Source organism: Cetorhinus maximus, chromosome 24 (genome assembly GCF_964194155.1).
Source record: "Cetorhinus maximus chromosome 24, sCetMax3.hap1.1, whole genome shotgun sequence".
Taxonomy (NCBI): domain Eukaryota; kingdom Metazoa; phylum Chordata; class Chondrichthyes; order Lamniformes; family Cetorhinidae; genus Cetorhinus; species Cetorhinus maximus.
Window position 1 is genome coordinate 39,260,696 of NC_135902.1, and position 12,444 is coordinate 39,273,139.

At 43.5% G+C, this 12,444-nt stretch overlaps 1 protein-coding gene across 4 annotated transcripts in view; it reads left to right on the forward strand.

Moving 5' to 3' along the window:
- Positions 1–12,444, forward strand: part of arsg (arylsulfatase G) — a 200,014-nt gene that overhangs the window by 139,687 nt on the left and 47,883 nt on the right. For all 4 annotated transcript variants that reach the window (XR_013580618.1, XM_078571072.1, XM_078571073.1 and 1 more), the window contains exons 7-8: positions 5,925–6,062; positions 8,223–8,419. Coding sequence is in view for 3 of the 4 variants with exons in the window: in XM_078571072.1 (XP_078427198.1) it covers positions 5,925–6,062; positions 8,223–8,419 (335 nt within the window). In the remaining variant the exon portion in view is untranslated. The remainder of the gene's footprint in view (positions 1–5,924; positions 6,063–8,222; positions 8,420–12,444) is intronic.

Sequence of the window (12,444 nt, forward strand, 5' to 3'; positions counted from 1 at the left end):
TGAGGGGGTTGCCTGTGAGGAGAGATTGAGTAGACTAAAGAAGAATGAGAGGGTTGGCAAGGGGCTAGACAGAATAAATGCAAATAAAATGGCTTAGGAATTTAGAATTTAGAGCCACAATCCCAGAATAAGTGGTTGGCCATTTAGGACTGAGGTGAAGAGAAATTTCTTAACTCAAAGGGTTGTAACTCTTTTGAATTCTCTAACGTAGAGAGCTTTGGCTGCTCAGACATTGAGTATATTCAAAACGAGGCCAATAGATTTTGTTTTTATTCATTCATGGAATGTGGGGCATTGCTGGCTAGGCCAGCATTTGTTGCCCATCCCCAATTGCCCTTGTTCAGAGGGCATTCAAGAACCAACATTGATGTGGGTCTGGAGTCACGTGTAGGCCAGACCAGGTAAGGTTTTTACAGCAATCGGCAATAGTTGTCATCAGATTTCAAAATTTCACCATCTGCCATGGTGGGATTTGAACCTGGGTCCCCAGAGCATTATCCTGGGTCTCTGGAATACTCATCCAGTGATAATACCACTATGCCACCATCTCCCCCTATACCTCAGGAGAGAAAAAAAGAGTTAACATTTCAAACCCATATGATGTCTTCAGTGTCATATGGACTTGAAACTTTAATTCTGTTTCTCTTGCCAGAGAGGCTGTTAAACCTGCTGAGTTTTTCCAGCATTTTCTGTTGTTATTTCAGATTTCCAACATCAGCTGTATTTTATATTACTATAAATGGAGAAATTTTTTACACTGACTTTCATGCGAATTTCCAATACCATTTCTTTTGTTTGTAGCTCTGCTAAATCTAATTTACATTTAAACATTAGTTTAAAATCTCTAAATAAAGTAATTTAAAACTTATCACATGTTTAAACAATATTACATAGCAATTTGTTGACGGGCACTTGGCGAGCTGCACATCGCTCGGGACTTCGAGGTTTATTTGCCTATCTTACTTCGGGCACAGCGTGAGAAGCCGCTATAGCTGCTGGCGGGTAAAATGTCATTTTACCCAGCCGCTACTGCACTTGGTGTAAATCTGGGACGATTCCGCTTATTGTCTGCACACATACAGTATAATGGACAAGTAGCAGGAATCCAAACTAACTTTTCCCTATCTAAGAGGCTGTGGCCACTTGTGCCACTACTGATGCCCTGGCTGAGATTTGTTAACTAAGCACACAATTAGCCATGAGGCGTAAAATTCTAATGAGGCCTTTTAAATTGGATGAAGATTTTATTTCCATGAAAAATAGTTTATCTTTCAAAGAATCTGGATAATCAGTAGTGAAGTTCAAGACAAATTACAAGGCTATAATTCAGTTGAGTGATCTGCTGACATCAGAAGCTGTTAAACAGAGGTTAAAGTGGTTTATAAGTAACCATTTACTAAGCTCTTGGTAGGAGCGACCATTCTTATTAGCAAGTTTTTTTTCTCCAGTTCCAAGGATTTCACATGTAAAGCGTTACAGAGGTGGAGTATGAGAAGCTCTGAGGAAACCCGCCCCCTGTATGATACCAGAGCATGTAGAGGGCTAAATTTTATAGCCCTAGAAATCTTAATTGCAGGGATCATGATGCACAATTAACTCGTGTCCACTGACTGCAATGCAGGCAGCACATCAACTTCATGCTGCCTACTGTTTTAAATGATTTCAGTGCCCAGCCAACACAAACCACTTTGTTGATTGCCTGGACACCTGAGCTGGTGGCCAATATCATACCAGCACCAATTAAAGCTAGTCTGCACTGCTTAAAGCTAGCCTGTACCTCTTAAAGGGGAGGACATCAAGGCAGCATTTGACCAAGTGTGGCATTAAGGAGCCTTAGCTTACTTGAATTCAATGGGAATTAGGGGCAAACTCTTCACTGGTTTGACTCATGCCTAGCACAAAGAAGTTATTTGTGCATTTTGGAGGCCAATCATCTCCACCTCGTGGTACTGCTGTATGAGTTCCTCAGGGTAGCGTCCTAGGCCCAACCATTTTCAGCTGCTCCATTAATGATAAAAGCAAAAAACTCTGGATGCTGGAAATTCAAAACAAAAACAAAAATACCTGGAAAAACTCAGCAGGTATGGCAGCATCTGCGAAGAGGAACACAGTTAACGTTTGGAGTCCGTATGACTTCAAAAGAACTAAATAAAAATAGAAAAGAGGTGAAATATAAGCTGGTTTAAGGCGGAGTGGGACAGGTAGAGCTGGATAGAGGGCCAGTGATAGGTGGAGATAACCAAAAGATGTCATAGACAAAAGGACAAAGAGATGTTGAAGGTGGTGATATTATCTGAGGAATGTGCTAATTAAGGGTAGAAAGCAGGACAAGCAAGGTACAGATAGCCCTAGTGGGGGTGGGGTGAGGTAAAGGAATCGAAAAAGGCTAAAATGTAGAGATAAAACAATGGATGGAAATACATTTAAAAATAATGGAAATAGGTGGGAAAAGAAAAATCTTTATAAATTATTGGGAAAAAATAGCGGGGGGGTGATTCGGAAAGGGGGTGGGGATGGAGGAGAGAGTTCATGATCTAAAATTGTTGAACTCAATATTCAGACCGGAAGGCTGTAAAGTGCCTAGTCGGAAGATGAGGTGCTGTTCCTCCAGTTTGTGTTGAGCTTCACTGGAACAATGCAGCAGGCCATGGACGGACATGTGGGCATGAGAGCAGGGTGGAGTGTTGAAATGGCAAGCGACAGGGAGGTCTGAGTCATGCTTGCGGACAGACCGAAGGTGTTCTGCAAAGCGGTCACCCAGTCTGCGTTTGGTCTCTCCAATATAGAGGAAACACACCTTCCTCTCCCTCCCAGAAACATGATGGGGTCCCCCTTGTCCTCACTTGTCACCCCACCAGCCTCCGCATTCAAAGGATCATCCTCCGCCATTTCCGCCAACTCCAGCATGATGCCACCACCAAACACATCTTCCCTTCACCACCCCCCGGCGGCATTCCGCAGGGATCGTTCCCTCCGGGACACCCTGGTCCACTCCTCCATCACCCCCTACATCTCAACCCCCTCCCACGGCACCTTCCCATGCAACCGCAGAAGGTGTGACACCTGCCCCTTCACTTCCCCTCTCCTTACCGTCCAAGGGCCCAAACACTCCTTTCAAGTGAAGCAGCATTTCACTTGCACTTCCCTCAATTTAGTCTACTGCATTTGTTGCTCCCAATGCGGTTTCCTCTACATTGGAGAGACCAAACGCAGACTGGGTGACCGCTTTGCAGAACACCTTCGATCTGTCCGCAAGCATGACCCAGACCTCCCTGTTGCTTGCCATTTCAACACTCCACCCTGCTCTCATGCCCACATGTCTGTCCTTGGCCTGCTGCATTGTTCCAGTGAAGCTCAACGCAAACTGGAGGAACAGCACCTCATCTTCCGACTAGGCACTTTACAGCCTTCTGGTCTGAATATTGAGTTAAACAATTTTAGATCATGAACTCTCTCCTCCATCCCCACTCCCTTTCCGATTCACCCCCCCTTTTTTTTCCAATAATTTATAAAGATTTTTCTTTTCCCACCTATTTCCATTATTTTTAAATGTATTTCCATCCATTGTTTTATTTCTACCTTTTAGCCTTTTTACATTTCTTCACCCCACCCCACCCCCACTAGGGCTATCTGTAACTTGTTTGTCCTGCTTTCTACCCTTAATTAGCACATTCCTCAGATAATATCACCACCTTCAACACCTCTTTGTCCTTTTGTCAATGACATCTTTTGGTTATCTCCACCTATCACTGGCCCTTTATCCAGCTCTACCTGTCCCACATCCCCCCCCCCTTAAACCAGCTTATATTTAATCTCTTTTCTATTTTTACTTAGTTCTGTTGAAGAGTCATACGGTCTCGAAATGTTAACTGTGTTCCTCTTCGCAGATGCTGCCAGACCTGCTGAGTTTTTCCAGGTATTTTTGTTTTTGCTCCATTAATGACCTTCCCTCTATCATAAAATCAGAAGTAGGGATGTTTGCTGATGATTGCAGTGTTGAATGCTATTTGCAAGTCTTCAGATACAGAAGAAGTCCGTGCTGACATGCAGCAAGACCAGGACAACATTCAGGCTTAGGCTGATAAGTGACAAATGACATTCATGCCACACAAGTGTCAGGCAATGAATGACTATCTCCAACAAGAGAAAATTTAGCCTACCCCCTTGACGTTCAATGACAATATCATTATTGAATCCACCACCAACAATATCCTTGGTGTTACCATTGACCTGAAATTTAACTGGAGGAGCCATAAAAAAACCGTGGCTACAAGAGCAGGTCAGAGGCTGGGAATTCTGCAGAGAGTGACTCACCTCTTGACTCCGTAAAGTCTGCCCACCATCTACAAGGCATAAGTAGGGAGTAGGATGGAATGCTCCCCACTTGCCTGGATGTGTGCAAACCCAACAACACTCAGGAAGTTTGACAGTCTAAGTCAAAACAGGCCACTTGATTGGCACCCCATCCACCAGTTTAAGGGTTCATTCCCTCCTTGCACAGTGGCAGCAATTTGAATCATCTACAAGATACATTGTAGCAACTCGCCAAAGCTCATTTGACAGCACCTAAATCTGTGACCTCTACCACCTGGAAGTACAAGGGCGGTAGTCACATAGGAATACCACCACCTGCATTTTCCCCTTGAAATCAATCACCATCCTGACTTGGAACTATATCATTGTCCTTCATTGTCACTGGACCAAAATCCAGGATCTCTCTCCATATCAGCACTGTAGGTGTACCCTCATTTGACTGCAGTGGTTCAGGAAGGCAGCTCACTTCCACCTTCTCAAAGGCAATTAGGGATGGTCAATAAATGCTGGATTTGTCAGCGACACCCACATCCCAAGAATGAGAAAAAGCTAAGGTGAGTATGACAGTACTAGGTTGAAAAGAGCAGGGAAAGAGATGAAGGAAATTAAAGTACAACAGCAAATGTTAAAAATCGGGCATGGCCTATAACAGGATTGGAGGAGCCTTGCAGAGAGATGGGCCCAATTTTATGTCTATAAAAGTGGACGGATTTTGAGTGAGTTAAAATCTCCCCTGTGGAGTTAGTGGCTATGAAATGGAGTTTGTGGCAGGGACCGAAGACATTGGCTTAAATATTCCCAATATTTTGTTGGAAGAAGTTTCTTTTCTCCAGAACTGGATGTTTGACCAGCAGTATGACAATTTAGAAACTGGAGTGATTGAGAGAGATAGTGGTGAAGTACAACTGGGTGTTGTCAGCCTAATGTGGAAACTGACTTTCTGCTTCTGGATGATGTCACCGAGAGGCAGCACATAGATGAGAACTAGGAGGGGGCTAACCATAGATCCTAGCAGGTTGCTAGAGATAGTGGCACAGGAGCAGGAAGAAAAGCAACAGCAGTTAATTCGCTATCATTAGATAGATAAGAATGGAACTGGGAGTGCAGTTCCATCCAACTGACAGTGAAGAGGCCTTGGAGGAAGATGGCATGGTGAACTCTGTCAAAGGCTCTCAGGCAAGTTGAGAAGGATGAGGTGGGATGGTTTAACTTTGTCACAGTCACAAAGGATATCGTTTGTGACTTTAAAAGCTGTTTCAATTCTGGCAGGGGCAGAAACCTGATTGGAGGGAATCACATGTGAAGATCTGGTAAAGATGGGCAGGGATTTGTGAGATGACAACATGTTAAAGGACTTTAAAGAGTGAAGGGATCTTTGAGATCAAAATGATACATATTTTATATCACACACACCTTTTATATGTCAGTGAAGGGAGTAATCCTTCTTAGTTTGGCATTTTGAAATGTAATTTTTGCTTGTAACTGCATCAAAGTTTATGCGGTAAATGTTTTTTAATTCAAATCTTTCCGAATATCCTGTCTGAATTGTTCCTATTTTTGTTTGATACTTAAGCTAAACCAGCTTGTATATTGCTGTGCTTTCTGTCTAGCTATAAACACAACCCGTGTACTACAGATACAGCACTGCCTCTCCTTGAAAACCAAAGGATCATAGAACAACCAGTTAATCTCAGCAGCCTGGCAGAGAGATATGCAGAAAAAGCTATACAATTCATCCAGAATGCCAGGTGAGTGGGAGACAGTAGTTTATTGAGGAGAGAGGAAAATGATACTCAATACTGCAATTTCATGAAAATAATCTATATCCAAGTGTAATCATCACCTCTGGTTGTGCTTAATTAATGCAAATAGAAAATAAAAATTGCAAAGCTACCCAGTGTATGAATGTAATCTCAGGTCATGTTGGTACTGACATGCCCCTGGCATAGGTAGTCCAGTACTGTGTAGGACCAGCATGCTACTGTGGTTGTCTTGAGGCATGGCATTGCAACCACAGTAGCAGTGATTGAATGCCGAGTTTAAGTCCGATGCCTGCCCACTAGGGAAGAGGTGGTATGTGGCACAAACAACTAGGAAAATGGAGAATGTGAGTTTGTAATGGATAGGTTTTAATTTGGTAACAGAACTTAACTGATTTTTTAAGGAATATTTTTCTGTGAATTTTATTTACCCCACCCCCCCACTAGGGATAGACTTCCACAGGGGCTGCATCTTCCGGTTGGGGGGGGGGGGCGCTCGCCGACGCATAATGTGACGCGGGATGACGTTGGGTGTGCATCCTGACGTCACCACGTCATTTAGATTTTCAGTTAGGCGGGCACGCAGCCGAATCAGCTGCGCACCCGCCGAACTGTCAAAGGCCTATTAAGGCCATTAAAAAAGTAATTAAACTGATTAATGGACCTGCCCGTCCAACCTTAAGGTTGGCGGGCAGGTGAAGAGCCCAGGCGGCCTTCAGAGAAAAATGAAACCTTATCCACGGCCGGGATGAGGTTTCATGAGGGTATTAAAATTTGTATGAAATGTCTAAATAAAGGAAATTGACATGTCCCAGCTCATGTGACAGTGTCAGTGTTACATGAGGGGATATGTCAGGAATATTTTTTTCTGCCTTTGATGAAATTTTGAATCTGGAGCCGATTTCCCTGAGGCAGCATTTTGCCCCAAGGAGACCTGTGCGCTGTTACATGCACTTCCGGCTCAGGGAATCCCCCCCACCTGCACAGGGAGCACATAGCACTTCTGAGCGGACGTCACGCTGGGCGGGCCTTAAGCGGCCCGCCCACCTAAAATGGCGCCGCACCCCCGACTGGGGGCGCCGATCGGGAACCCGCCCACTCGCACCCGTTCCCGCACAACCCCCCAACGGGGGGAAAATGCTGCCCTAGGTGTCTATTGCACTTCTATACCCTAGCCAAGTAATTGCTTTTCTAGACTCAGTTTTAACACAGGGAGGGGGTTGCGGTGGGGGGAGCATGGGCAACAGAGCCAAATTTGAGCCTTCCCCCACCCGACATCCAAACTTGCCAGGGTGTTTGTGTTCTTTTGTGTATTCTGTCTGTGCACATATTTTGTTTTAGAATCTGGTAATCCAGAACACTGCAATAGTGATTGTTTTGTCTAGAATTTTAGGAAGGATTGAAGACTAGCAAGTGCATAAAATAAAAATTAAACACAAGAAATTTTTAAATGTGCAAAATAAAAATTACATGTAGCATTGCAATGTTAGTAATTGTCCACTTTATCTTCACTAATAATTTAACCCAGTTTAAAGCCATGGTACTGAGGGAAATGAGATTTTAGAAAAGAATGCCTCATGGACCCTGTTAGGTTAAATGCCACTCTTTTTTCTGAGTGACTTCTTTTTCAGTATTCTCCATTTGCAAATAAGTTTCAGGCGAGGAACCCTTCCTGGGTGATTTTCCCCTCGCAACCCAAAGATCGCTGAGATGAATTATGGTGGTTGAAATCAAGTATTGAATTTGGTGTCTTTCTGTATAGTCTGTATAGCTCAGCTACTCATTGGGTTACTTGTTTAGTGCTATACAGATTGGAAGCTCCAGAACTTGACCCTATATCTTGAATGAGTTATCAGATTTCTATTTTATGCCAAAGAAGTGGTTTCAGGCTCCCCAAAACTAATTTATTTTAGGCATACTGGAACTTGTGTTCACTAAAAGATATCAGAGGTTCTTGTATCATCAGTTTGATATTAATTTGACCTGATGTCTGAAAGTTAAAAAGGCTGATTTGAGCATTGGGCAAACCTGCTGTGTATTTAGTTACTTATGCCTTCAAAGCCTTAGTTGCTATGTCAGATTGCACTTTAAAAAATAAATCTTTATTATCTTCTGATCCAGTTCACTTTCCTGTTCTGTTTTTCTTAGGGAGAGTTTACATCCATTCTTCTTGTACTTTGCCCCAGCCCATATGCATGTTCCTTTACAGTTCAATTCTCGATTTGCTAACATCTCCAAACGTGGTCCATATGGAGACAGTCTACGAGAGCTGGACCATGTCATTGGCCGGATACTGGAAGCAGTTAATACAGATTTTCATAAAAACACACTTGTGTGGTTTGCTGGTATGGAATTATAATTCTGATACTTTAAAGTCTTATCAGCGGTAGCCAATAAAATTAATATTGAACTTGCCAATATACTGGCACAACACTTCTCTATTTTCTCTCATGTTCCCTAAGCCATTTCCCATTCCCCAGTAGGTAGGAATGGTGGTGGTCTGCTTCCATTACCTATATTATACTCTAACTATTCACTGGATGACAAGTTGCCCTATAATTTTTTTCTGAGTTACTTTTTAGAAAATGCATGCACCCAATTTCTCCAGCAGTTCTAATCAAGAATGCATTGTACTCATTTCCAAATTGCACTCTTGGCAGGCATCTTGCATGCTCACTGCATTCCCTCATTCTGTGCCAGACAAATACAGTTTTCATAAAATTAAACCTGACTTTGTGCCCATTGCCAATTTAGGCTTCAGTGCTGTAAACATGAAAACCTCGAAAAACACTTGGGACCAAATGACTCTAAAACCTGCACCATTGTCTCCCCATAGGGGAGATTACTTCTTTTAATCTTGAAATGAATCCTGAAGGTAAATGACTAAAAGCAGACATTTATAGAATCTGGCAACAGTGAATTTTTTTTTAAAAGTATAATGTTCAAACCTTTAAAGTGCTTTTCAAATGCTAAATACTTTAATATCGCAATTAAATTTAACATGTTTCCATATCAGGCTCAGCTTCATATCTCTTCTACTGCAAAATACAATGACTTCTTATGGAAATGTTATTTGAAACTGAGGAAGGTATTCCATAAGCCCAATGAAGTGCAGAACTGCAATTTGTGAATTGAGATGAAGTAAATTTCTCTCAATGTCTACATCCCCAAAATGCCACAGCCCCATGGCTAAGATGCTACATTTCTCAAAAGTCTATTCTGCTGGGCCATCTACGTGAATGCTCTTAGAAACCAATATTGTCCTGTTGAAATGGAAAAAAACAAAGTTTATTCTTACCTAAAGGAGATTAAAGTCAGATCTTGATAACTACAGATCAACAGCCCTATTGTCATTTAAGTCAAAGCTCATGGACCTCATAGTGAACGAGAATCTGTTGCAACAGCCCAGTCACAATAACCTGCGGTCTATTCACTAATTTATCTTCAAAACAAACTGGTTTACTTCTTGTGTGAGAGTTCCCCAGCCCAAAAACAAGTAATGTTTGTCATTATTAAACACCAAATTGGAGCAGTAGCTCTCAATAAACATACAGCCTTTATGGACTTCTTTTTTTAACCTTGTTTGTGTCCTGTGCATGATCGTTGGCTATTTACTTCATTTTCTGAACAAAAAGGATAGGGTAGCCCAGCTCCATTAAGCTGGACACTTAGAGCTCAGTGATCCTGGTGGAACCCAAACTGAACGTCAGTGAGCAGGTTATTTCTAAGCAAGTGCTGCTTGATAGCACTGTTGATGACCCCTTCCATCACTTTACTGATGATCGAGAGTAGACTGATGGGGCCACAATTGGCCGGGTAGGATTTGCCCTGCTTTTTGCGGACAGGGCATACCTGGGCAATTTTCCACATTGGCGTGTAGATGCCAGTGTTGTAGCTGTACTGGAACAACTTGGCTCTGGGGGTGGCAAGTTCTGGAGCACAAATCTTCAGTATTATTGCCGGAATATTGTCAGGGTCCATAGCCTTTGCAGTATTCAGTGCCTTCAGCCGTTTCTTGATATGATATGACATGGAGTGAATTGAATTGGCTGAAGACTGGCACCTGTGATGCTGGGGACCTCTGGACACGGCCAAAATGGATCATCCACTCGGCATTTCTGGCTGAAGATTGTTGCAAATGCTTCAGCCTTATCTTTTGCACTGATGTGCTGGGCTCCTCCATCATTGAGGATGGGGATATTTGTGGAGCCTCCTGCTCCAGTGAGTTGTTTAATTGTCCACCACCATTCACGACTGGATGTGGCAGGACTGTAGAGCTTAGTTCTGATCCATTGGTTGTAGAATCGCTTAGCTCTATCTATCGCATACTGCTTATGCTGTTTAGCACACACGTAGTCTGTGCTGTAGCTTCACCAGGTTGACACCTCATTTTAGGTATGCCTAGTGCTGCTCCTGGCATGCCCTCCTGCACTCTTCATTGAACCAGGATTGATCCCCTGGCTTGGTGATAATAGTAGATTGGGGGATATGTCGGGCCATGTGATTACAGATTGTGCTTGAGTACAATTCTGCTGCTGCTGATGGCCCACAGCGCTCCGTGGTTGCCCAGTCTTGAGCTGCTAGATCTGTTCGAAATCTATCCTCTTCAGCAAGGTGGTAGTGCCACACAACACGATAGATGGTATCCTCAATGTGAAGACAGGACTTTGTCTCCACAAGGACTGTGCGGTGGTCACTCCTACCGACGCTGTTATGGATAGAAGCACCTGCGGCAGGCAGATTGGTGAGGATAAGGTCAAGTATATTTTTCCCTTTTGTTGATTCCTTCACCACGTGCCGGAGACCCAGTCTAGGACTTGACCAGTTCGGTCAGTAGTGGTGCTACTGACCCACTCTTGGTGATGGACATTGAAGTCCCCCACCCAGTGTACATTCTGTGCCCTTACCACCTTCAGTCCTTCCTCCAAGTTGCTGAGAGGACGGTACATGGTAATCAGCAGAAGGTTTCCTTGCCCATGTTTGGCCTGGTGCCATGAGACTTCATGGGGTCCGGAGTTGATGTTGAGGACCCCCAGGGCAACTCCCTCCTGACTGTATACCAATGTGCCGCCACCTCTGCTGGATGGCGATGGTGGTGTCTGGGACATTATCTGTAAGGTACGATTCCATGAGTATGGCTATGTTAGGCTGTTGCTTGACTAGTCTGTGAGACAGCTCTCCCAATTTTGGCACTAGCCCCCAGATGTTAGTAAGGAGGACTTTGCAGGGTTGACAGGGCTGAGTTTGCCATTGTCATTTCCGGTGCCTAGGTCTAGTTTCATTCCTTATAGACTCCGTAGCGGTTTGGTGCAACTGAGTAGATTGATAGGCAATTTCAGAGGGCACTTCAGAGTCAACCACGTTGCTGTGGATCTGGAGTCACATGTAGGCCAAACCCAGGTAGGGGCTGCAGATTTCCTTCCCTAAAGGGCACTAGTAAACCAGATGGGTTTTTAAGGACAATCAACAAATTTCCAGATTTTTAGTGAATTCAAGTTCCACCATCTGCCATGGTGGGATTCAAATACAGGTCCCCAGAGCATTACCCTGGATCTTTGGATTACAAGTCCAGTGACAATACCACTGCACCACCACCTCTTCATCACGTGAGTGTGTGTTTGTGAGTAAATTAAAATGCAATATACAGCTAGATTGCCTCAGCAGAATTTGCTGTTCAAAGTCCCTATAATATTTCAATGCACCAACAGGCCAACAAGCTTCAGTTCGGGCCCTGGGACAGGAGTTCCATACATTCTAATTATTCAAATAAATATCAAGTTGTCTGAGTACTTTGTATGGAGCAACAGTGAAAGAATAATGGGTTATGAGGAAAGATTATCAGGGTAGTTCTGAGTCTGCATTTCCAGTCCGGAATCTCAGCTAGCAGGCCCACGATTTCCCAGCCATCAACAGTAAGAAAATTGTCAGTGCACACAGAAATTTCCAACATGCACTACCAGCAGGCGAGGCTCTGAGGGAAGTGAAAACGCATAAATTATCCTTGTGTTATGTGTAATTGGGGCAGCTGTAAGTTTATCAACTTTCCACATCTCCTGCATTTTCAAACAATTGCCATGTGCATGTTAGTGACAGTGTTTTCCCTCCTTGCTAAGGCCTGTCAGACATAATTGGACTGCTTCTATTCTGCGGAGGATACATTTTGTTACAAAAACAGTTAGTACCCCGTCCCTCACTTCAACCAGGGTGACTTCACGCTCAGTAAATCTTGGTGTTCCTAGGCAAGAACCCTCCATCTTGAAGGAATATGACTGCACAGATCCCCTTGTCTTAGAAGGACATACAGCTTTAATTAGCTGTTGCAGTTGCACAGCAGCCCACTGTGCCTTGCCGAACATTGATAATTTACTAA